The 23,820-nt window shown below is 54.6% G+C and overlaps 3 protein-coding genes across 11 annotated transcripts; 1 reads left to right on the top strand and 2 right to left on the bottom strand.

The window, feature by feature from the left end:
• Window positions 1–2,980: 2,980 nt before the first annotated feature.
• On the bottom strand, window positions 2,981–6,119 carry GNGT2 (G protein subunit gamma transducin 2). 3 transcript variants are annotated; one of them, XM_075994496.1, is made up of 4 exons: window positions 5,349–5,479; window positions 4,358–4,447; window positions 3,523–3,612; window positions 2,981–3,235 (listed from the first exon to the last, which is right to left on the bottom strand). In XM_075994496.1, the coding sequence occupies exons 3-4, from the start codon at window positions 3,604–3,606 to the stop codon at window positions 3,110–3,112; spliced, it is 210 nt and encodes a 69-aa protein (XP_075850611.1). In that variant the 5' UTR covers window positions 3,607–3,612; window positions 4,358–4,447; window positions 5,349–5,479; the 3' UTR covers window positions 2,981–3,109. The 3 variants fall into 3 exon arrangements, with proteins under 3 accessions (XP_075850611.1, XP_020136648.1, XP_020136647.1); XM_020281059.2 differs by lacking the exons at window positions 4,358–4,447; window positions 5,349–5,479 and adding an exon at window positions 6,037–6,119; XM_020281058.2 differs by lacking the exon at window positions 4,358–4,447.
• A 243-nt stretch (window positions 6,120–6,362) lies between these two features.
• ABI3 (ABI family member 3) lies at window positions 6,363–16,668 on the top strand. Its single transcript, XM_012789699.3, has 8 exons — window positions 6,363–6,480; window positions 11,572–11,739; window positions 12,767–12,943; window positions 14,434–14,519; window positions 14,722–14,817; window positions 15,044–15,201; window positions 15,734–15,871; window positions 16,216–16,668. The coding sequence occupies exons 1-8, from the start codon at window positions 6,364–6,366 to the stop codon at window positions 16,377–16,379; spliced, it is 1,104 nt and encodes a 367-aa protein (XP_012645153.2). The 5' UTR covers window position 6,363; the 3' UTR covers window positions 16,380–16,668.
• Window positions 16,669–17,032: 364 nt separating this feature from the next.
• Window positions 17,033–23,610, bottom strand: PHOSPHO1 (phosphoethanolamine/phosphocholine phosphatase 1). Of its 7 annotated transcripts, none has more exons than XR_012913074.1 (6): window positions 23,320–23,610; window positions 22,158–22,243; window positions 20,230–20,325; window positions 17,897–18,761; window positions 17,565–17,663; window positions 17,033–17,348 (listed from the first exon to the last, which is right to left on the bottom strand). XR_012913074.1 is itself a non-coding variant. In XM_075994494.1 (6 exons), exons 5-6 carry the CDS (start codon window positions 18,626–18,628, stop codon window positions 17,640–17,642), a joined length of 756 nt encoding a protein of 251 aa, XP_075850609.1. In that variant the 5' UTR covers window positions 18,629–18,637; window positions 19,308–19,429; window positions 20,230–20,325; window positions 22,158–22,243; window positions 23,320–23,610; the 3' UTR covers window positions 17,033–17,639. The 7 variants fall into 7 exon arrangements, 6 of the variants coding, with proteins under 6 accessions (XP_075850609.1, XP_075850605.1, XP_075850606.1 ...); XM_075994494.1 differs by adding an exon at window positions 19,308–19,429 and having other exon boundaries at window positions 17,033–17,663; window positions 17,897–18,637; XM_075994490.1 differs by having other exon boundaries at window positions 17,033–17,663.
• Window positions 23,611–23,820: the final 210 nt, after the last annotated feature.

The raw sequence follows: 23,820 nt of genomic DNA, 5'->3' as shown, positions 1-23,820 counted from the left end.
TGCTCGGCTAATTTTTTCTATATATATTAGTTGGCCAATAATTTCTTTCTATTTATAGTAGAGATGGGGTCTTGCTCTTGCTCAGGCTGGTTTCAAACTCCTGACCTCAAGCAATCTGCCCACCTCGGCCTCCCAGAGTGCTAGGATTACAGGCGTAAGCCACCTCGCCTGGCCCAAGGTGCCATCTTAAAAGCAAAGAGAGCCCCTCCAGCCATCAGATCTGCTGGCACCTTGATCTTGGAATTCCCAGCCTGCAGAACTGTTCTTTGTAAATGACCCAGTCCAAAGTGTTTTGTTATAGCAGCCAGAACTGACTAAGACACTATCTGGTGTGAGAGAGGGAGACTCTGTCTTGAAAAAAACAAAAACAAAAACAAAAAACAAAGAGCTAGGGTGGCATCAGCCAGGAGACACTGCTTTGCACAGGTAAGGTGCTGTCCAAAGGCTGCTGGGAAGCGCACCTCCCAGCAGAACAGCCTATAGTGCTTTTCTTTCACGGCTAAAAAAACCTCAAAGATCTGCGGGCTGGTGGTGGGGATGGCTCAGATGGCATTGATGATCCACACTCAGAATGATCATTGTCATCCTCCTAACTTGCTAGCGGGAAGGATTGGGCATGCATGAAAGGAATGCTGCGACTGCAGCTCCCACCTGCTTTTCCCTTTCATATTGCCAGAACCACATGGAATATTTACCTTTTCCCATTTTCTGAAGTAAGAATTATTGTATTTCAATGTTTTATCTTTCTTATTCCTCTTTTCCTTCTCTTGAGTAGTGTATTGAGAGTGGTTGAATTTCCTCTAGGTTGTGGGATGGTGAGTCAGGATGGAACTGGGAACTGGACAGCCTGGATTTTGACCATGGTGGCCCCGTGACCTTACCCTTAACATGCCTCTGGGTCTCGGGCTACTGGGGCAGGGAAGTAGAGTTTGCAGCTGTAAGTAGGATCGCTGTGTTACATCAGGTCTGTTTTAGAGACTTGCTTTCAATCCCTTCTAGTAAATCTCCTAAGCCAGAAACTTGGATGTAATCGTTGGCAACCCACTGTCCCTCACCCAGTGCTTAAAGAAATATCGAGCTCTGAAAACTTTATTTCTCAAAGAACTCTTCAACCTACCCCACTCTCAGACTTATAGCCATGCCTCTAATTCAGGCCTTCTCTCCTCTCCCCTGATCTAACAAGCTCCTCCTTAACTCCCTCTCCGCCTTCCCTCTTTCCCCTTTCAATCTTGTCCAAAGGAAATTTCTTTACCAAAAACATTACCAAGTCACTCCCAGCAGATAAGATTGTTTAGTCTAACAAGTGAGACCTGAGCCCACCTCTCTAACAGCAGACCCTATGGATCCAGGCCTCCCTCTTGACATCCCCACTCTAGCCTCATCGGTGTTCCCATTCAAACCAGGTTCTTTTTTCTTATATCCATGCCTCTGTTTACACTAGCCCATCAACCAGAAGAGCCATCCATCTGCCTCTTTGCAACTTAACCCTTTAGGACTCAGCTCCAGCTAGCACTTCCTCCTAGAAGTCTTTCTTGGCCTCCCTTCCAGGACTCAACGTGCCCATTCAGTGAGATTAGGTAGCCCTCCTGTGGGATCCTCCCAAATCTCATGCAGACATTATATCAAGAATGTCGGGGCAGGCATGGTGGCTCACGCCTGTAATCCTAGCACTCTGGGAGGCTGCGGCGGGTGGATTGCTCAAGGCCAGGAGTTCGAAACCAGCCTGAGCAAGAGCGAGACCCCATCTCTACTAGAAAAATAGAAAGAAATTAATTTGGCCAACTAAAAATATATATATAGAAATTAGGCTGGGCGTGGTGCCTCACGCCTGTAATCCTAGCACTCTGGGAGGCCGAGGCGGGCAGATTGCTTGAGGTCAGGAGTTTGAAACCAGCCTGAGCAAGAGTGAGACCCCATCTCTATTATAAATAGAGAGAAATTAATTGGCTAACTAATATATATAGAAAAAATTAGCCTGGCATGGTGGCGCATGCCTGTAGTCTCAGCTACTTAGGAGGCTGAGGCAGGAGGATCGCTTGAGCCCAGGAGTTTGAGGTTACTGTGAGCTAGGTTGACGCCACAATGAGACTCTGTCTCTAAAAAAAAGAATGTGGGTTAGTCTGTGGTTCCTTGAGACAGTCCTCTCCTTGCTGACAAGGCCTAGGAACCCGTCTTGCCCACCACAGTCTCCCCAGCCCTTAGCAGGCTCCAGTTCCCCTTCTGCTAAGCGAAGCCTGTCCCTCGGCTGCTCAGACACCTTCCTAGGCCTCCTCTTGCCCTTAGGATGAGGGAGCAAGTTTCTGACTGAGCTCACAGAAAGGTCCTTCAAGACTCGGCCCGACCCCCCTCTCCAGCCCTGTGTTTCACTAGCCCCCGTTTTGTGCTCCGTCCACTCACATCCACCTTGACCTGCCCTGCATCGACGCTCGCTCACCGCCCTTGCGTCTGTCTGCTGTGCGTTCCCACACCGCCCTTGACTCTGCCCGTGGCAGCTTTTATAGACTTCATTGTAAATTGTTTCTTGACTTCTCTGCAAACTTACGTGAAAACAGGAGCCGTGTTGGTCCTACCCACTCTTCCCTCCCGGTGCCCGGCACACAGCAGACACTCAACAATATTAAATAAATCATGAAATCATAACTTCACAAACTTTTTGTCATAGGGTCATCTGGGGGGATCTAAATGGCTAGGAAGAGGGCCACAGGATAGGACCTGAGATGGGGGATCTTGACCCTGGGCCCCCAGTCCAAATTACTGTAATGGGGAAATGCCCTTTTCCTGGGAAGACAGTGGAGGGCAAAGATGGAGGAGTAAGTGCTTCCTAAAGACAGCTCTCCCTGCCGTCCAGAGTGCCAGCTGCTCGGCCAGCCGGAGCTCTCCTTGGAGTGTTCCCAGCCGGGGAAGCAGGGACCCAGAGAGGGAGGAGATAACGGGAGAAAAGAGAGGAAGGTGGGATTGGGGAATAGATGCACAATGCCGCCGTCATTCAGGAATCTTTACTCATTCTGTGACAAACAGAAGGTGAAAGTTCGCTGGCTCCCTGGGTGTACAAGGACACTTGGTCCTGGCTGAGGAGGGACAGACAATCGGGGTGAGGGCACCAGAGCCATCAGCTTATCATGCAGGTGCCTTTCTCCCTAAAGGGGTTCTTGTCCTCAGGGATGCCTTTGAGAAGAGGGTCGTTTCCTGCTTGGGCCTCCACATAATCCTTGATTTCCTTTCCAGTCTGGGAAATCTGTGAGAACACAAGATGTGGTTACAGCCCCGGGAGCTTTCTCAGGATCCGTGACATGGACACCCTGCGCCCTCCCAGGCCCCGAGGCTCTCTCCTGTGCTCAGGGAAGGTGGCGATTCTCAGGGGTCAAACCCCAGCCTCCTACATCCTACCCCGTCCCAGAGGCACCTCTCGGCCGCTTCTGCTGCCCTGGAAAGGACCACCATCCCTTTCCATCACTTCCTCCTCCGTGTCCCAGCTCCACCGGGAACAGGAAGGGATGAGCCAGGAGGGGCGAGGAGGCTCACCGGGGCCCTGGAGTTCTTCACTTCCTTCTGCAGCTGCTCCACCTCCATCCGCAGCAGGTCCTTCTCGCTGAGCTCCTGGGCCATCCTGCCCTGGACAGACGCGGCCTGGGGAAGGATTCAGCAGCCAGGGTCGCAAATCCCATCAGCCCTTCCCGCTGCCCCTGCGCCTCAACTTCTGTCCTGTCCTGCCGTATCCCTCCCTTTCAGGCCCCTCATCACCCAGCATAACTCACCCCCTCCCTGCACCTGGCCCCATCCTAGCCCAGGAAGCTCCCAGTCTGATGGGGGAGGCACACATTTTGCCTTTGGATAAGGACCTGTCTAAGGAGGCAGCAGAGAAGGAAGAAAAAAGGAGGTTTTTTTTGCAGTGGGGAAGATACAGGAAACAAAGTTGTTGTTCCACACAATGACCCTGGTAGAAGTTTTCTCTTTTGTCTCCAGTCCAGTAGGGGCGAGTGTACCCTAGTGGCCAAAAGAAGGGGCCCTGGGGACTGCCGGACTCCAACTCTGATCACAACTCTGCCACTACCACACTGTGTGGCCTTAGGCAGGTTGCTCAACTTCCTTAAGTCTTAGTTTCCCCATCTGCAAAATGGGTATGATAATAGTACGTACCTATCTCATATAATTACTGTGAGTACTAAGAAAATAATGCACATAAAATATTTTAATACACTGCCTGGCACATAATGAACATGATACATTTATTATTATTTTTACTAATAAAACTATTGCCATTATTATCACTGCAGAGTTATCAGGAAGGCCTGCCTGAGGCCTAACCTCAGTAACACTAAGATTAGATCCCAGCCCAGGACAACTGCAGCCCTCTCACCTGCCAGGGAAGAGCGCACTCTCCAAGTCACTCGGCCCAGACCCAGACAAGATGGTGTTTGAGCCTTGTAGCTCCCCATCAGCTGAAAATCTTTGGATAAAGCAGATGGTCTGGAAACCAAAATCTCTGCTTCCTAAGCTGATCATAGGCTCAAGGTTCTAAGCCTGTCCACCGCCTGAGCCTCCAACCCTCACTGCCATGGGCACAGAGAGACACTGACATCGCCCCACAAAAACAAAGCAGGAAACTGAGGACACCTTCTCCCCACCCTGCTCCCTGTATCAGCCTCACTCTGTTAGTGACATGGCTGGCTTAAAGTCCCCAGGGTTCAATTTCCCCATTGTTCACCCCCTTCCCCACCTGCTGCCCTTTCCCTACCTCCTCCTCTTCCCCTCCCCACCCTCCACCTCTGAGCCGGCTCTGAGGCTGTTGCTCCCAATGAGACAAGTCCTAGACCGGCCCCTAGCTTCCTTAACCAAGAAGCCTTTGTGTCCCTCATTGGTTCCCCAGGATTTCAGCTTACAAGGCTCTCCTAGCTCACTCTCCATTCACGCATTCGATACAAGTGTATCCTCGCTTATGATTCTATACCATCTGCCACTGGGGGCTGTGGCCACCCCGAATGCCTGTGTCCATGATTCTTGACACCACGCCTCCCCTGAGCCCTGAGTGTGGGTCTCCTTTATCTGATGTCCCTGATCTCAGGTCCCACATCCTGGTCTTTCTCTTGGTCTCCTCCCAGGACCGCCCAAGGGCTATGGTCTCCTCTCAGGACCACCCAAGGGTTATGCCATCTAGCATACACCGAGCTCCTGCTCTGGCTGACACTTGTGCAATGACAAGGGACTCTCTTGATGAGCAGGAGCTGAGGGACCAATATGGTACATTCACCCCCTCCCTACACCCCTGCCCCACCCTAGTCCAGGAAGCTCCCAGTCTGATGTGGGAGGCACAATTTTTTGCCACCACGCCTCCCCCTCCATTCTCCTACCTCTAGGATGACAGACTGGTTGGTGTGAGAGGTAGGAAGGAGCTGTGGTCCATCTTAACTTCCCTTCCAGGACCTGAGTCCCACTCAAGCTGTGAGCTCTAAGAATCTGAGATCAGGACAGATCCTTAAGGTTGGTGAGTCCAACCCTCTGTTAATGGGTAACCTACAGCCCCTACCTCCTGCGCCAAGCTCAGTGCTGTGTGCATGGCTGCTTCCTAAAACTGACAAGTTAATCTGGAATTTGAGCCTGGTGCTTCTCAAATCCAAGTCCTTCCTGTTGTCTAATCTGAGTTCCTCACATTACACTTGGTCCGTTTCATCTTGTCCTGCCTCCAGCAGGCACAGAGCATGTAGAGAAGATCTTTGTCGTATATGACCCTCCGCAGGCTTGGTGACACTTCTCTGAGAACCTCTGGTTGTGTCTTCTGGGGGGCCAACCCTGCCTCTTGCTGATGCATAGGCCATTTTCCATTGTTGCTGTGCTGCTACCCCACAGCCCCCGCAGTGACTGGTCTCCATATCCTATCTACCCTCCACTCCCTCGTCCCTTGGTGACTCATCCCTGAGCTTCCCAAGGAAGCCCCCACCCTCTGCCCTTTACTCCCCCCTTCCATGAGTGGAAAGTCCACCTCCACCCCCCATAACAGGCCAGCCCCCTTCCTCCCCAGTCTCCCATCCCCCCACCCACCAGTTTCCTCTCCAGGACCAGGGAGCAATCACAGCCGCCCCGACCTTGGCTTCCTCTGCTGGGTGGGATTGGGGGCTGGGCCCCCAAACAGGCCCTGGCTTCCCCCTTCCTCCGGGCAGGGGAGAGAGAGGCGCAGGCCCAGGGAGCAGGGACTGACTTCCTCTTGTCCGGGAATGAGCATGCCTGCCCTTTGCAGGCAGGTTTGGGTTTCTCACGCAGAGGAAACCAAAAGCAGTGAGAGGGAGGGAAGGCAGAGCGACCAATCAAGGGCAGGGTGAGGCTCGAAACCCGCGGGCTCCCCGGGGAGCCAGACGGAGGCTGGGGGTGATGGCGGAGCTGCAGCAGCTGCAGGAGTTTGACATCCCCACAGGCCGGGAGGCTCTGCGGGGCAACCACAGCGCCCTGCTGCGGGTCGCAAACTACTGCGAGGACAACTATGTGCAGGTAGGTGGAGTGGGCACAGGGCCCCAACTCCCCAGCCCCTGGGGGGTCCCAGAAGCCCAGCCCCAGGCGGTGCCATGGGAGCCATCCTGACAGGTGCTGGTCAGGCTCTTAGCTGAGAATTAGCTGAGCAATCCTCCCACTCCAGGCCTCCTCCCAGTCCCCAACACTTAACCCTGAGCCCATGCTACGCCAGCATGTGCCCCATCTCAGCGCTGGAAGGTGGCCGGACAGCCAGCAAGATTCTATCCTGGTCTCAGGCGTCACCCCAGTGCATCTCCCTCAGACGCCCCGGAGACCCAGGCCCTGTCCTCACACTTCATGCTGGGCGCGAGGGCCCTAGTGGGCTTCAGGACTTCCCAAACAGCCCAGGGAACCTGAGGCAGGCGAGGCACGGAGCTGTTTCCCTGACGTTCAGGGAGAGCGGGGAGAAGGCAGAGAAGGCTGGGTTAGAGAGAGGAGGTCTCATACAGAGCAGGGGAATGGCTGGCATGACTGCTGGGCACGGGCTTCCAGCAAAAGATGAGGAGGGTGGCATTGTAGAAGAGCTTTTTAAATTGTGTGGCTGTTCCAGGATTGAAAATATAGACCCCAGGTCAAGGGAGGACAGGCAGGCCACTTAACCATGATTGAACACTACTAACATTTCATGAATCCTCACACCTACCTCATGAGACAAGTGTTATAATTTCTATCTTGTGGATGTGGAAACAGCAGCTCAGGGAGGCTGAGTGCCTTGTCCAAGGTCACATAGCTCCAAATGGCAGAGCCGGGCATCAGCCCAGGCCTCCCTGACTTTGACGCGGAGCTCTTTCCTTTCCTTCTTTCTGCCCCTTGACACGCTGCATGACTTTAAGACAGTTTATGTGCACTCTCTGTCCTCCAATTCCTTAAGAGCTCCAGGCTAAACCTGTTGTCCCCTGTGCAAAACTTTATTTTTCTAACATGTACTAACCAAACTGTGAGAAGAGGCACAGGGATCTCCTAGCATAGTAAGAATGTTGGAAGGGAAAAAAATGAGCAAGTGCCTAGGGGGAAATGAGAGATTAAAGAGAGTCAATGACAATGACAGTTAACATGCTTTGTGTCCCTACTTTGGGCCAGGCATGTTACTGACGTGGCCTTATTTCTTCCTCACCCTAAGCCTGTGAGATGAGTACTTTTCCCACTACACAATGAGGAAGCTGAGGTTTGGAAAGTTGTGTCACTTTCCCAAAAGTCTCCACGATAGTGCAGAGCCCAGATTCAAAACCAGAAATCTGACTCCAGAGCCCATTCCCCAAACCACCAGCTGAAAATGCTACCCCGGGGATAATTTCCATCTGCGCAGATGTCAGGTGACCAACCCGTAGATGAGATGGAACGCGGCTTGCAAACCAGCTGGTTGCCCCAGAGACGACAGGCATGCTCCCCTGATGGACAGGAGTCCTTTCCATTCCTTCCATAACTTCTGCATATCTCAAAGTGCTTCCTCATGGGTTCTGTTTTGCACACACGGTGTGCACACACAATTTGGGGTCACAAAGACCCCAATTCCAATTTCCAGCTCTGCCACCTACCAGCTGCAGGACCGGTGGCAAATTTCCCCTCTGATTCTTACACCTTCCTTCAGGGGTGCTTACCTGGGTTAAATGTGACAATGTATTAAAGCATTCAGGCCAGTGCCTATCCTTAAGAATTAGCGTTCATCAGAAGGATGGATAATAACACTCACTTCTAAGGAGGAGAAGTGGTCCTTGCAAAAACATGCAGCACAGGCCGGGCGCGGTGGCTCACACCTGCAATCCTAGCACTCTGGGAGGCCGAGGCGGACGGATTGCTCGAGGCCAGGAGTTTGAGACCAGCCTGAGCAAGAGCGACACCCCATCTCTACTAAAAATAGAAGGAAATTATACGGACAACTAAAAAATATATATAGAAAAAATTAGCCAGGCATGGTGGCACATTCCTGTAGTCCCAGCTACTCAGACGGCTGAGGCAGAAGGATTGCTTGAGCCCGGGAGTTTGAGTTTGAGGTTGCTGTGAGCTGGGCTGATGCCACGGCACTCTAGCCCAGGCAACAGAGTGAGACTTGTCTCAAAAAAAAAAAAAAAAAAAAAGACATGCAGCACATTGGAAGCCCTGACCCAGGCTGGAATCCCTGGACTCCTGTGTCCTTCTTGCAGAAGAACGATAACTACTAGACCACACAGCCAGTTCCCTCCCTGGCCTCTCTGAGGATCTTTGTCTGGGGAGCAAATGCCTAGGAAGGTTTTGGATGACTTCTCAGAACTGCTCTTGTATAAGGACGTGTTCCCGTGCCCTCCATCCTCCCCACCCCCAACCAGGTGTCAGGAAACCTGTGGGGAATTAAGGAGGTCAGCTGTAGAGTCCTCAGTCAAGGTTGACTGAGTTTACAGATGGGACGATTTGCATGATGAACAAGCAGTCAGCCTCCAAAATGGATCCCAGACCTTTGTCCCTCCAGACCTAACTGTGGGCCAAGACCACAGTCAGGGGTCAGTAGGCTTCCAGGCTCGGGGCACCCAGAGCTGGGCCCAAGCAGATACTTTCTTTTCCTGTTTGGGCTGACAATTCCACATGTCAGGCTGGGGAAGGGACAGTGCAGGAGAAGAGAGGCAAGCTAAGAAATCTGGGTGGAGATGGAGGAGTAGTCACTGGTCTGTTCTGAGCTTGTTTCCTCATTTATTCAAGGGAAGTTTTGAACTAGATCAAAACCTGTTACCCTTTCTGGTTTTAACATCCCAAGGTGATTTCTTTGCCTACTCAAGGCTCTTGGTGACGTATGCTGATGAGATGGGATTTCAATTACATATACTGATGAGATGTAAATTGACATGCAAATGAGCATCTCTTTCCCGCTGTTGGAACCGCAAGGTGGGAGGGGAGAACCACAGCATGGCCTTCCCAGAAGGCTCTGGCTCGGGCTACCCTGGAGGCACCAGGTCTCTGTCAGGACCCCTTTCTGATCATTTCTAGGTCTGCTCTGCAGTGACAGGTGCTGAGGGGCACCCAAGGGCCCAAGCAAGGGGACCTCAGTGTGCAACCCTATCTGTCCATCCCCTACCCCAGATTTGCCCTGGACTCACCCCCTGCCGCCTGAGAAAGGTACAGGCTAGAGTTTAGCAAACTCCATGACCGGACCGGGAATGAGGAAGCTGCCTGGGGAACCAAAGACTAGAGAAGTTTTGCCCCAGCCCCCACAGTCTGATCTGGGAATGAAAAAAAAAACTCTTGTTTTCACTACTCCCTGCCCACCCTTCCTCCACCGACTGGCGGTGTGACCCTGGCCGGCGCCTGGCACAGTGCCTGGCACAGTGCCTGGCATGCAGTAGGAACGTGCCCAGCTGGTGTTTTGGTTCCCATTCGGCCAGCTAATTAACTCACAAGTGCATATTTATGCAGTATTCTGTGTGTGTTGGGCAGTATTCCAGGTAGGATAAAGAATGAAACAGACAAGCTCCCTTCTCTCATGGCACTTCCATTTTAGTAGAGGGAGGAATAGATAAAAAGATAAATAATGTTTGATAGTGCTAAATGTCAGGAAGAAAATAGAACCGGGTAAATATAACAGAGGATCAATGAAGAGGTGAGCTGGGGGAAATCTTAGCTAGGATGGTTAGGGAAGGTGTCTCTGAGTTGCTGAGAACTGCTAATGAGAAGGATTCTAAAAGAAAGTACAGCAAGTGCAAAGGCCCTGAGGTAGAAACAATCTAGCTCACTCAGGGACAAAAAGCCAATGGCCACTGTGGCTGGAGGAGTAAAAAAAAGGGGGTGGGGGTAAAGAGGAAGGCAGGAGCCAGACCCAAGGGAAGCTGTTAGAGGGAATGAATGAATGAAGTCCCTCTGTTCTGGTCCTCACTTTCCTTATTTGAGTTACCAAACACCAACCTGTAGACTGGAGCTAAATCAGGAACACAAGAGTCACTGAGAGAGCTTTTTTGTTTGTTTGTTTTTGAGACAGAGTCTTGCTCTGTTGCCTGGGCTAGAGTGCTGTGGCGTCAACCTAGCTCACAGAAACCTCAAACCCCTGGGCTCAAGTGATTCTCCTGCCTCAGCCTCCCGAGTAGCTGGGACTACAGACACTCCTCTCCACCATGCCTGGCTAATTTTTTGTTTCAATTTTTAGTTGTTTGGGTAGTTTTTTCTATTTTTAATAGAGATGGGGTCTCACTCTTGCTTAGGCTGGTCTTGAACTCCTGACCTCAAGTGATCCTCCCGCCTGGGCCTCCCAGAGTGCTAGGATTATAGGCATGAGCCACCGTACCTGGTGAGAGAGAGCTTTTAATGGCACACATTCATTGGCCTCACTCTTAGGGTTTGAAGGTCTGAGGTTGGGGTTTGAAGTTGGCTGGTTTGTCTTTTAAGTTTAAGAATGTCTGCTCAAACCAGTAGTGCCTTCCTCTTCCCTTTCTACTATTGACCCCCACCCCAAGCCTCAATAGGACCCCCTGTTCCTGAAGTCTTCAGGAAGGTAGCAAGTTCATCTGGACTCAACCCTCGACTTGACTATTTGAGGAGGGGTATCTTTCCCTCCCCTTGCTACCATTTCCCGAGGCTGCAGATTCACTTTTTCAGTGTCTCCAGAGTCCCTCTGAATACAACTTCATTCTTTCTTTCTTTATTTTTTTGAGACAGAGTCTTGCTTTGTTTTCCAGGCTAGAGTGAGTGCCATGGTGTCAGCCTAGCTCACAGCAACCTCAAACTCCTGGGCTCAAGCAATCCTGCTGCCTCAGCCTCCTGAGTAGCTGGGACTATAGGCATGCGCCACCTTGCCTGGCTAATTTTTTCTATATATATTAGTTGGCCAATTAATTTCTTTCTATTTATAGTAGAGATAGGGTCTTGCTCTTGCTCAGGCTGGTTTCGAACTCCTGACCTCGAGCAATCCGCCCACCTCGGCCTCCCAGAGTGCTAGGATTACAGGCGTGAGCCACCTCGTCCGGCCTACAACTTCATTCTTATGGAAGCCACCTCAAACATCTAAGGGTTGCCACTCTCTCCCAGTTCAGCCCCCACTTCCCTGCATTCACTCCCATCCCACCTCACTCAGTGGGAGGTGCTGGCCTCAGGCCTGGGCTGTGTGTATTTCAGGCCACAGATAAACGGAAGGCGATGGAGGAGACCATGGCTTTCACCACCCAGGCCCTGGCTAGTGTGGCCTACCAGGTGGGCAACCTGGCCGGGCACACTCTGCGCATGCTGGACCTTCAAGGAGCTGCCTTGCGGCAGGTGGAAGCCCGTGTAAGCACTCTGGACCAGGTAAGGGGTGCAGGAAGCATTGTGCATGGGGCCACAACCCTTCAGCCCACTCAGACATTTTCTGCAACTAAAGTTCCTTCCTGCTTTCCTCCACGGGCAAACCCAAGCTCTGGGGGCCTCCTTATCTCTGTGGCTGTGTCTCAGGGGTGGGCCTCATTGCCCCAATCACACTGTGAATTCCCTAAAGGCAGAGCTTTTTCTTTCTCTAAATTCTACCCTGGACATTAGAAAGTAATGTCTACTAATTACAGTGGCTGCATAGTACAGGACAGACACTAATGGACCCTGTTTGCATCTAAATCAGGCGATGACTTAATAAATGTTCCAGACCCAGGATGCTTGCTTGGCAAGGCCATCTTCAGCCCTGGAAGCACTGCCACCTCCACACAGTAACACCCCCGCCCCCCATTCTAGCACACACACCCTCCTCCTTCCTTCCTGGATCCTTGACCGAGGAATGTCCCACGCAGCACATGCACAGATCCGGCTACGCATTCTTCCTGGCCTGCGCATCACCCACATGGGCAGCGCGTGGGGTGTGTCTTTTCCTCTCACCCCAGCTGACTGCAGTTCCCACCCTTTCAGTGCTATAGGTTTCTCCATGGAACATTCTAAGAGGAAGTCAATTCACTTATTTGTCCCCCAAAGGGGAGAGCTGATCCAACCTCCATGCTCTGCCACTTCCATATCACCCCCCTCTGCTCCTGAGCCAGCCCCGCGCTCGTGCTCGTCTCTTTCCAGCATCCCCAGGGAGGTGGTGTTTTCTCTTGTCCTACTGTTCTTGCTCAGCTAATAATAACCCTCATTTGCTTCCACCAGGAAGTAGCTCCAAAGTGGCTCCATCCTCCCCCTGCTACTCTTTTCCCAATTGCTGTGTGGCCTTGGGGACAAAATTCACTCTTAGTCTGGACCTCACTGCCTCCCATGATCCCCACCCCCACTTCAAAGTCCCTGTCCTCTTCCTTCCTCAGGGGGAAGGGCGCTGGACACAGGCCGTCCCACTGTCCCCTGAAACCCTGTCATGCAGATGGTGAACATGCATATGGAGAAGGTGGCCCGGAGGGAGATTGGAACCTTGGCCACTGTGCAGCGGCTGCCCCCCGGCCAGAAGGTCATCGCACCCGAGAGCCTGCCCCCACTCACGCCCTACTACAGGAGACCCCTCAACTTTGGCTGCCTGGATGACATTGGCCATGGGATTAAGGTAGGGAGAAGGGCCTTCTCTTTCCCCACAAGCTGCCCTCTCCTGCCTCATGGCCCCTTTCTCTACAGGTCCCTAATTCTCCTGCTCGTTCTTGTCTCAGCCTACAACCCCTTTCTTTCCTCACTCCTTGAAGCCATTATGCTAAGCCCCCCTCATTTTGTAATCCCTCCATAATCCCCTCTGTCTGTAGCTGGCCCTTACCCAGCGCTCAGATGCTGAGTTTGAGATCCTGCGCACCCCCCTTGTGGTGCTGGCTGTGTGGGAAGGGGAAGAGGGGGGAGGGAGAAGGCCAGGGTGTGCATGAGAGTGGCTCCCCAGCCACATGAGAACAGCAACTTCCTCTGTCTGGGGTTTGAGGTCACTGCACCGAGTAGTCACCCCAGAGCTACTGTTGGTGGGAAGGGGCGGAGATGCAGCCACACGAAGGGAACATGGTGGAGAGAGAGGGGCATGGCTCTGTCGTTTTCTTCTCAGCCCATCCCTTTCTGCATGGTAGGAGAGGGCACACACACGCACACACACCCATCCCATTTGTCAACTCCTGTCTCCACGCTTTGACATCCCAGATTAGATTAGGAGCTCTGTGTCTAAATGACCCCTTCATATCCTTAACATACCAGACCCCCCAAAAAAGAGAAAATAAACTATCTCTTTTGGTTACCAGGCCTCCTCCCCATCAGCAAGTTCTTCCTATTGTCCAACTTAAATTCTTTTTTTTTTTTCTTTCTTTTTTGAGACAGGGTCTGGTTATGTTGCCCAGGCTGGTCTTGAACTAAACTCCTGGGATCAAGCGATCCTCCCACCTTGGCCTCCCAGTTGCTGAGATTACAGGCGCGAGCCGCCTGGCCCTCAACTTAAACTATGCTTCAGCTCAGGTCCCTTTTGTCTTGTTTGCAATGAAATGTAATGAGCAAAGAATATCATTTCCCATGTGCTCACCTTTGGGGAAACCCCATCACTAACAGAGTTGTCGTCTTGCATATGAGTTTACACCCTGTCATTTGTATACTTCCCTCTAAGTGTCTTGGGTCCTGGTCCTTTCTGCCCTGAACTCCACAAAGCCAATTCTACAGGTCTGTGAAAATAACAGGTGGAACATTTCTAAGTGTGACGTGTCCTGTCCTTTGCTCACCCCCTCCTCAGTCCCTGCTGGGATTGGGTCTAATCAAAGTTAGGGACCAGCCAGGGCTCCAGCTCCCCAGCTCCCACATGGTCTCAGGGAGGGAAGGGGGTGATGGGCCCACTCAGCCCGCTGTGGCTGCACAGAGGAAGTGGCTGTCGGCAGAATTGAGGCCCAAGGCCCAGCAATGATGAGAGGAGGTGGGGCTGGGGCAAGGGTGGGAGAGGGGCCTGGGAAGTGGAAGGGGGAACTTGCTGTGCCAACGCCCTCCCTCCCAGTTCTCCTGCCCCCTCCCCCATTTCCTCTCTGGGATGAGGGTGGGGATTGCCACCCCCTCAAGATGCCAGTCCCACTCCCTGCACCTTCGCAGGACCTGAGCACGCAGCTGTCGCGAACTGGGACCCTGTCTCGAAAGAGCATCAAGGCGCCTGCCACACCCGTCTCTGCCACGCTGGGGTGAGGCCTGTCCTTGATCCAAATCAGCCTGGGCTTGCCCTGCGCCATCCTGAAACTCTGCTCCTCACCCGGTGCCTTGTGCCCATCAGGCCATGTTTATGCCCGGCGCCAAACTTCCTCCTCTGTCAGCCGCCCCTTCCTCCTCGCACCCGGCCGGCCCCTGCTTGCCCTGCTTCCCTCTTCACGATACCCCCCTCCGCAGGAGAACCCCCCGGATCCCCGAGCCGGTGCAGCTCCCCATGGTGCCCGACGGCAAGCTCTCTGCAGCCTCATCCGCCTCTTCCCTGGCCTCGGCCGGGTGAGCCCTACAAACAAGTCCGAGTGGGTGGGCGGGCGGTGGTTTTGAGAGGGGGCCTCCTGTGGGTTGCCACAGTGACTGCAGAGGTTGAGGACTGCCGGTCACAGGTGCAGAGTTGGGGCAGCGTCAGAGGAGGGGCTTAGGAGTGGAGGGGTGGGGCCAGCTGGGGATGCTGAGTTAGAGATGTCCCCCAACCGATCCGAGCCCTGCTGTCTCTGGCCTTCAGCAGCGCAGAAGGTGTCGGTGGGGCCTCCACGTCCAAGGGGCAGGCAGCACCTCCACCCCCACCTCTCCCCGCCTCCACGACCCCACCCCCTCCACCGGCTGCGGACCAGATCTTCCTGCTGCCCCCTCCGCTGGAGGAGCTGTCCCCGCCCCCGCCGGGTAAGGGGCTCCGCCCTCTCCTCCTTCCTGACCCCGGGGTCTCTTTCTCACCTCTCCTCCCCACCCGGCCCCCCTCAGGGATCAGACCCGGCCAGCCCCAGCGAACTTAGTCCTAGGAGTGCGGACGGGAGGGAAGTTGGAAGAGGTGAACTAACCTAGCACCTGCTTTATACCAGACCATGTTCGAAGCTTCTCATCTATTCTCTCGTCTAAACTTAACCCTAAGAGGATCTGTATGGTCTCATTTAACAGACGAAGCAGCTGAGGCTGAGAGGTTAAGTGACTTGCTGGAGGGCTACCCAGCTAACACGTGGCAGAGTCTGGCTAACTTATACTGCTCAATCTTTCCATGTTTACCGAACACCTGCTACGTGCTAGAGGCATTGTGGGAGGACCAGGATGGGTAAGGGCTGGAGGAAGATAACAAAATGGGTGGATTCTGGAGTCCTGCTCTCCAGCAGTGAAGTTTCCATAGGCAAATGAAGGGGAGGTCCCTGTGCCACTTGTGCAGGCTTTCTGCTTTCCCTCCCAGGCCTGGAGCTGCCCCTGCCCCTGGACCTGCCCCCTCCTCTGCCCCTGGATGGAGATGAATTGGGACTGCCGCCTCCACCCCCACCAGGCTTTGAGTCAGATGAGCCCAGCTGGGTCCCTGCCACATACTTGGAGAAAGGTATCTGACTCCTGGGACTGAAGGACACCAGATTCTGTCTTCCAGTTTCTGGCTTCTGTTGCCCTGACCCCTCACTCTCCTACCCCAGAGGCATTCTTCCCTTCCTCTGCAAAGATCTGAGCCTGTTATTGCCCCCACCCTCCACACACTTTCTGATACACTGAGCTTAGAACCAAACTGGGAAGACAGCAGCTAGCCTGATACTGAGCATTAAGCTGAGGAGGGGTCCTGAAGGCCTGAAGGAAGCCCTCCTCTTCTAGAGTTCAGTATTTAGGCCCCTGCATATCCATGAGGGCAGGGTGCAAGGGGCATATCTCATGGCACCTTCTCCTCCTGCCCTGCAGTGGTGACACTGTACCCATACACTCGCCAGAAGGACAACGAACTCTCCTTCTCTGAGGGCACTGTAATCTGCGTAACCCGACGCTACTCCGACGGCTGGTGTGAGGGCGTCAGCTCAGAGGGTTCTGGATTCTTCCCGGGAAACTATGTGGAGCCCAGCTGCTGACTGCCTGGGGATCAGCTGACCAAGGCTCTGCTGGCGTGGGCCTCTTGAGCCCCAGGCCAAGCCAGCACCACTCACGGCTGGACTAGGTCTGCCCACCTCTTGGGCTGTGAGCTGTTTCCTCATCGTGGAGGTGAGGAGTCTCAGGGAGAGAGAGGAGGTGCCCAGAGACCTGCTGCAAAGGGGAAAGCACTTAAGGCCAAGAAGTTCATGCACAGAGCATCCCTACCCCATGCAGGGTGGGGTCTCCAGCTGCAAGTGCCAACTTTGAATAAAACCAATGACCTCTCAATGACTGCCCTGCAGGAAGGGGGGCAAGGGAGAAGATGGATTGAATGGCATCCCAGTTCTAAGGATCTTGCTAGTCACAGCCCACCCCCCCCCAGCCCAGCTGCCCCTAGCAGCTGCCTCTCTCCCATTTCCTCAGTACTCACTAAGTGCCACCTACACTAGACCCCAGATGCCTCTGCAGTCATTGACTGCAACTGGCTCTTTTGCCCATAGCTCGCTGTGTGTTGTGTTCAGTCCCGGTTTCTCAAGCTGGGCACATGCCCAAGCATGGGGATGATATCCCTGAATTAAGTGGTGCTCTTGGAGTGCAGAAAGCAACCTCACTCTAACCCCAAGACTGCGGCGCAAGAGATCTCAGTCATCTCTTCCCCCTTCACCTCCTTTATAGTTCTAAAACACCAGAGGGAGGAGGGGCTGGGGTTTCGCTGGTTCTGCTTTAAAACATCATGGCTTTCTGTTCCAAACGAGAGGAGCGGGGCGCAGAGGGCCCAGCCCGTGGGGGCGACTTTGGTGAAGTCCCTGGTCTCTTGCTGCATAGACGAAGCTGAGGCTGGGGTACGAGGAGACACTGTCACACGCTGCCAGGTCCCTGGCTGGCCTGACCCAAGCGGCACAGTGTGCTACCTCGTTCCACCACCGGGAGGCGGCTGGTCTCTCCGGCATTTTTTTCCTTTGAAGGTGCTAGAGGGATGGGCCAGGGGCGGAAGGCAAGAAGGTGTAAGCGAGTACAGAAATAGCCTGGGGTTGCGGTGGGTGAAGTAAGGTCGAGGAGGCGGGACAGTAGGCAGGGATCCTTGTGGCCATGAGGGTGTCGGGTCCGGGGTTCCCTTGACAGAAGACTGGAGGAGGGGAGGTCAGGCGCTCAATTACAGCAGTGGGAGACGTTCCTTCTCTCACCTGCAGGAGCACCTTCCTCCCAGTTCGAAGGGCACGGTTTGTGGAAACACCTGGCGTTGGTCCAGACTCCGGAAGTTAACTGTTTGCGGTGGAACTGAACTGGGGGAGGCAGCTGGGTTAACTGCATAGATAGGGACGGCTTCGAATCTCCCTCCCCCAACTCCCAAAGGGACGAAATTCCAGAAACTCCCCGAGGGACATAGCAAAGCAAAAGGGAAAGGGAGTAGTTAAACTAGGTTTGTCTTTCCCATTTCCCCCCTCCCCGCCTCCTCCTCCGCCCGTCCGCCCGGGGCGCCCCCTGCAGGCGGCCGTCCTCAGCACGTCTTCAGCACCTGTTGCAGGTGGAGGCGCACGTCGGCGGCGGTTTCCCAGGGCACCACATTCGCGCGCACGGAGCTGGGCTCTGCCTTCTGCGCCTCCTGGATGAGGCGGTGCATGGGGTAGCCGTGGCGAGGGAAGGCCACGTCGCCGCCCGCCAGCAGCCCCATGGGGCAGAAGTCGTTGGCGCCGTCGCCCACGTAGAAGAGGCGCTCGAAGTGCACGCCGTCGTGAGCCCGCTCGCGCAGGTAGTCGCTGAGCACCTTGTGCTTGCACATGTTGGCGGGGCAGCGCGTGCAGCTGTGTGTGTGGAAGGGCCGTAGTGCCAGCAGTCCCCGCGCGTCGGGCCCTGAAGGGTTGCTGAGGATGCGGCGGAACAGGCCGTGGTGGCCGGCGGCGCGCAGCGCGCTCTCGACGCCGAAGGTGTTGGCATCCGAGATGAGAATAACCTCGAAGCAGGCACCCTGCTTGGCCACAAACTGCAGCAAGTCGGCCATGCCCGGCGACAGGGGGATGGCTTCGTACACTGCGCGCAGGTCCCGCGGCCGCACGCCCTGCTCGCCCAGATACTTGAAGACGCGCTGCATGTACTCGTTGTAGAAGCCCTCGCGGTAGGTGGCGCGCAGGCTCTCTGGCAGCCGCTGGCCGGGCGCGGCACGCACGATTGAGTCGTCACTGTTTTCGTCCACGATAGTCTCATCGAAGTCGAAGATCAGGAGGAAGCGAGGCGCGCCCTGCGCGGCCATCCCGCCGTCCTGGGAGCAGGGGGGAGAGTAGCAGGAGAAGGAGGAAGGGGCAAGCGAGAGGAGGCGCGGCGGGAGCCGGCCGGGGAGAGGCTGGTTAGCGGGCCACGGCCAGGGGTGCTGGCACATCCAAGACCTGAGGAGGACCCAAGGATGGTTAAGCTGGGAGGAGTCCCCCACACCACCACCCCCATCCCCAGCCTTCCCTGCCTACCCCCTTGGCACCTCAGTTAACTACGCTAGGGTTTATGCTCAAAGGACCATCCTACTCTCGAACCGGGAAGGCTTCTGTTTCTCATGTGGGGCTTAACAAGGGGTCAGCTTAAAAGACACATCCCTTTTGCACCATGGGGAGCCGATGGCTCCTGGGATTGAGGTGGACAGTAAGGAGGCCCACTCCTCCTTCCCTTTGGAGTCATCCAAGGCACGTGAACAATGAGGCCTGGATGAGAACTAAGTGCCAGTCTAAAGAGTTAGGTGCCTAAGCCTCAGGGCCAGAGAACTGGATTTTAGCTCTTGGAATAACCAGGTAGGTAGACTGACCACACAAGACCCAGGAAGGCTCTCTGGGAGCTGCTTCCAACCAGATGGCCCTGGGCAGGGGCAGGGGTCCATGGGTGGGGCACAGCTTCTCCAGAGATTTTTAGGGCCCTGTGCTGACAGCTGATCACTAATCACTTGCCAATTCCCCGGGAGGAACGTGTCAGCGGGTGGGGTTTCTGCCAGAGTCCGAAGCAAGCCGGCAGCAGGAGAAGCAGTGGGGCTTAGGGAGGTGGGAGCCTCCCGCACCAGGCCACGACACACCTGGGAGACAGGTAAGGGAGAGGAGAGAGAGCAGCAGTGGCTGAAAAGGCAGAGGAGGAGTGAGCAGGTAATGGGGACATGGTGGGGGGCTAGGAGGAAGTCATGCTAGGGGGTCTCAGAGGCAGACCACTGGGCAGGAATGCAGAGTAGGGGTAGGGAGCCCCAGGAAAGGGGCCAGAGTCATGTTGAGGAAGGGAGGGTGCGGGCAGCGTGGGAGAGGATGGGAGACAACAGGGAAAGTGTCAGGGCACAAAGGCAAACAAATGGAGTCAGCAGGAGCCCTCAGCACAGCCGCCACATTTGCCTGCCAGTGCATGAGAGGGACAGAGCGAGCAGATCACGTGCAGCTTCCGGATATCCACACTCGGGCTCTCTCCCTTCTAGCCTCCCACCCAAGTCAATCAAGGTGGAACCATTCCTCCTTCTGATTTCTGCCTACCCCCCTCTCTAATATTCCTGGGATGTTTATGGCCTGGCACACCTGTGAAACAAGTCCAAATTCCTCATTTCAGAGCTGGGATTTGAACCTGGCTATCTGCCTTCCTCACACAACTGTCCTTTCAGCCTCATCCCTAAAGTCACCCTCTGGTCTCACCAACATCCAGTTGGGAGTCTCAGTGGCTCAGGGTTCCTGGAGTTGAAGATGTAAAACACTGGGGATGGAAGCTTCCAGGGATTAATGAAGCCCCAGTGGAGGTGAGAGCAAGCCTAAAAGGGGCTGGATAAGGTCCTCCCACCCCATGATGGTAAGAGAGGGGCTGAGGCCTCATCCTAAGAGAACCCTGGAGGGAGCCACTTACCCTAGACAGGCATCGGAGGCCAGAAACTGGGAAGCACCCGCTCATGGTCAGCACATCACCTTGGGCACCACCTGCAGGGACTCAGTCGGCCTCCAGCTGTCACAACCACAAAAGTTTGTTTGAGGGTGCTCAGTAGGCTGGCTTTGCTTCTAGCACTAATATCCACCTGGGCTTGGCCCTTCTGCTGAGCCCCAGGAGCCACACCCAGGGTCTCAGAAAAACCAACCCCTCACATAGGCCCGGCACTTATAGACCACACAGTACCTTGCTAAGGCATCCTCTTAGCAATCCCCTACAACCCCAAGAGATTCCAGAGGATATTACTGGAGACCCAGAGAGGTTACCTGACTTGTCCAAAGATCATCCACTGTAAGTGGCAGGGACAGATCTCAGACCCAGGCCTCAGAGTTGAGACTAGTGCTTTTTTTCTCTAGTATGATCCTGGACCCTGATGTGTGTATGGTACATCACAGTTTACAAATCACTTTCAGTCATATTCTCTCACTGCTCAACATAAAAGTATGAGTTCAGCAAATGAGAAGGGCTCAGAGAGGTTAACTGCCATGCGGTTTGCATGGGGCAGAGCCTGGTTCACGAACACATGGCCACAGCTTTGCCTTCCTTATGCCCCCAAAAGAGAAGGGGCAGAAGACCCAGGGCTTACTGTACCGTAGCTGGGTGGCTTAGGCCTCCAGCTGGGTCCCCACAAGTGATCCCAGACTGGCCTGTCCTATGCTTTCAGGGATCCAGCAGTCAGACAAGAGAGACAGGTTGAAATCTCTGCTGGACTTCACTGTGTGGCTTTGGGGACTGGGTTTGGCCTCTTGAAACCTTTACCAAGACAGCTACAAAGGACACCACCTATAGCTTCCAGTGCCTTCTTACTCTCCCACCCCTCCCCCTGGGGTTGAATCAGAGACCAGAGGCAGCTGGGACAGAATTGGAAAGATATTGAGATCCAGGAGATCAGACAGCAGAGTAGCAAAGGTCTGGCTAGCTGCTGCCCTCTGGTGGTGGCAATGGGTGACTCTGTAAACCCCTCTGACTTTGTCAAGGTGACACTCTCCCCTGACCATCCCAGGACAGCAGGGAGAAGCAGTTGCCCCCAAGACAGAGATTGGGACATCCCAGGAGCAGGGCACAGGCTGTAGCACTCTCTGTCTTGAGGTTCCCCCTCCCTCCCAATTCCCTGACCACTCATGCATTAGGGGTGGGATGTGGGTATCAGTTTTTTCCCTAAGAACTTTTAATCTTGGAATTGGGAGAGATGGTCAAAGCCAGATGGGCAGTGGGCAAAGAGAGGGAGGATATGGAAGAGAAGACAGTAGAAAAGGAAGGGTGGGAGACATTGGGAACATGGGAATGACCATCCCCAGTCCCCATTCGGGAATTCCAGCCTTCTAGAATCCTGGCTGTCTACATGGTCAACCTTGGCCAGGTGAGTCAGAGGAGAAAGGTCAGGGATGCCACTGTCATGGTAAAAGTAAACATGGGCAGGCACCTGTCACATGGGGAGAAACAAGGGGCGGATACAAAGAAAAGTGCCACCAGCAGCCACCCAGAGACCAACTTTCAACTCATAGAAAAGGGTCTCATTACTTTGCCCTTCTTTTCTTTTCTTTCCTTTTTTAAAAAAAATATTATCTTGATCTTTAGGTTCAAAACTTCTCATTTCTCATCGTAAAAGACACAGTTACATTTTTTCATCTAATAATAATATTTAGGGAAATCAGTTAAACACTTATTGTTTGGTGAGTTGATCTTTCTTTTAGTCACCAAAGGAGAAAGCCAGGCATCCTGGGTTTCTTCCCTTGGAAACTGAGGCCATGCTGTGGTGCCCCACCCCACCCCACCCCACCCCACAGGGTCAGAGGGACCCTGTCCCCAAATGGAATCTGGCTCCTGTGATGTTCCAAATGGTCTCTCACCTCTGGTAGCTTTGTCCTGAGTGATCAAATTCTTTTGTGGTCACCAAAGAGAAAAGGGGGCAGAATCTCCGAGCTTCTTCCACAGGCTAGAGGGAGAGGAGAAGGGTTTCTAGGGGATGGCAGAGAGTCCATATTTCTGTCCCATTTAAAAGCAGTGCCTTCCTGATCCTACACCAGGTCACACTCCTACCTACCTGCTCCCTCTTGCCTTTTGTGGGAGTCATAGGCCTCTGGTTGGCATGGGTCCTGAGTTTGAATTTCCCCTATTAATGGATGGATGGAGCCCCAAGGAAAGTTTTGAGACAGTTTTCCACCAGAAATGTGCAGGATGAGGATGGGGGCATGAGGACCCAGAAATACAACAGTACAAGCCCTCTCTGGCCAAGAACAAGTCTCCTCCTACCAATCACAAGAATCAGATCCAGCAACTAAACTGCAACTCCCTCCCTCCCCCAGACAGCGTCCCCTGCTTGACCGTCTTCCTTGCTCACCACCCCCAGGTAGCAAATAGGAAAACAGAGACCCAGAGAAGTGAGGCTGACATCATGGGGGTCACACAGCATCCGAATCAGGATTAGAACTCAGGCATCTCTGGTGCCTCTTGGGCAAACTGCAGCTGGAGTGTCCCCTATTGCCCTGTGGGCCCCCTTGGGCTGTGAGCTTGAGGTCCTGACCTGCTGGCCGTGACGACTGGGCGCCCTGGTGCCCATGAGGCATTTGGGACTAGGCGTCACCTCTGGGCTTTCCCTGCCTGGGCAGAAATGCTGGGAGGGGATCCTCACTGGGCAGGGGCAGGGAGGTGGCAGCTGCCGGTGGGGTAGGGGGAGAGATATTTTTAGAGGTGACTGGAAAACCGGCACTCTGGCACACCCCCAGCTGGCGGGCGCTTCGCTCTAATGCGGGCGGGGGGTGAGCAGCTCTGGGAGAGGATTTGTGGGTGTCGGGGAGCAAGGGGGCACCGATTCCTTGGCTTTGCGGGAGTCGGGGACAGAGGTACACCCGGGTACCACGTTCCTGGGGTTGGAGAGAGAAGGGGACTCACTCCTCTGCTCTAGGACTCTCCCACTGCCAGGCGCGTGAAGGAGCGCCTTCAAACTCCACGCAGCCCCCACCCCGCGCTGGGACCCCAGCCCTCCCCTACCTCCCGGAGCCCAGGACTCACGTGGGGGCGGCGGCGGCAGAGGTCTGTCCCGGCTGAGCTTGGAGTGTAGGGAGTGGGGAGGAGGACTAGCTGAGGTATTTGTGCGCAGGATGGAGCAAGGGGTGCTTACGGGATTTGGAGGGGACGCGGTGTCTTATCCACCCCCGGGTTTCTGGGCTCCGGCTCACGAGTCCCTCCAGTCCCGAGGGACTGTAGATGATATGCGTCTGGGCCGTCCCCTCCACCCGCCCCCCATCCCCCCGGGCCGCCGCCGCGTCCCCTTTAAATGCCCGGGAGCCGGAGCCGGAGCCGCGGCCGGCGCTGCGGCTGCCGCAGCAGCCGGGCCCACCGCAGTCCCCACACGTCACAAGCGACCATCCAATCACAGCCGAGCCGGCGCATATCAAAGGGACGGGCCGCCTGTGGCCACGCCTCCCGGCTGCGGCGGAGGCTCCGGGAGCCGGAGCCAAGGTGGGATTGGCCGCTGGGGGAAAGGGTAGGAGGGTGGCGATGGAGCACGTC

This window comes from Microcebus murinus, chromosome 18 (assembly GCF_040939455.1).
Source record: "Microcebus murinus isolate Inina chromosome 18, M.murinus_Inina_mat1.0, whole genome shotgun sequence".
In the NCBI taxonomy this organism is placed as follows: domain Eukaryota; kingdom Metazoa; phylum Chordata; class Mammalia; order Primates; family Cheirogaleidae; genus Microcebus; species Microcebus murinus.
Note: the sequence above shows the minus strand (reverse complement) of the source record. Positions and strands in the feature narration are given on the sequence as shown.

What these genes read in the sequence shown, in the direction of transcription:
- GNGT2 (XM_020281059.2), bottom strand. Translation starts at nt 3,606, where the DNA reads ATGGCCCAGGAGCTCAGCGAGAAGGACCTGCTGCGGATGGAGGTGGAG. An exon ending in TGAAGAACTCCAGGGCCCCG is followed by an intron (nt 3,236 to 3,522) that starts GTGAGCCTCCTC and finishes GTGTTCTCACAG; the next exon opens with ATTTCCCAGACTGGAAAGGA.
- PHOSPHO1 (XM_075994490.1), bottom strand. Translation starts at nt 18,754, where the DNA reads ATGTGCCAGCACCCCTGGCCGTGGCCCGCTAACCAGCCTCTCCCCGGC. An exon ending in TGCGCCTCCACCTGCAACAG is followed by an intron (nt 17,664 to 17,896) that starts GTGCTGAAGACG and finishes TGCCTCCCCCAG; the next exon opens with TTCAGTTCCACCGCAAACAG.
- ABI3 (XM_012789699.3), top strand. Translation starts at nt 6,364, where the DNA reads ATGGCGGAGCTGCAGCAGCTGCAGGAGTTTGACATCCCCACAGGCCGG. An exon ending in ACATTGGCCATGGGATTAAG is followed by an intron (nt 12,944 to 14,433) that starts GTAGGGAGAAGG and finishes GCACCTTCGCAG; the next exon opens with GACCTGAGCACGCAGCTGTC. An exon ending in CCCGTCTCTGCCACGCTGGG is followed by an intron (nt 14,520 to 14,721) that starts GTGAGGCCTGTC and finishes CCCCCTCCGCAG; the next exon opens with GAGAACCCCCCGGATCCCCG.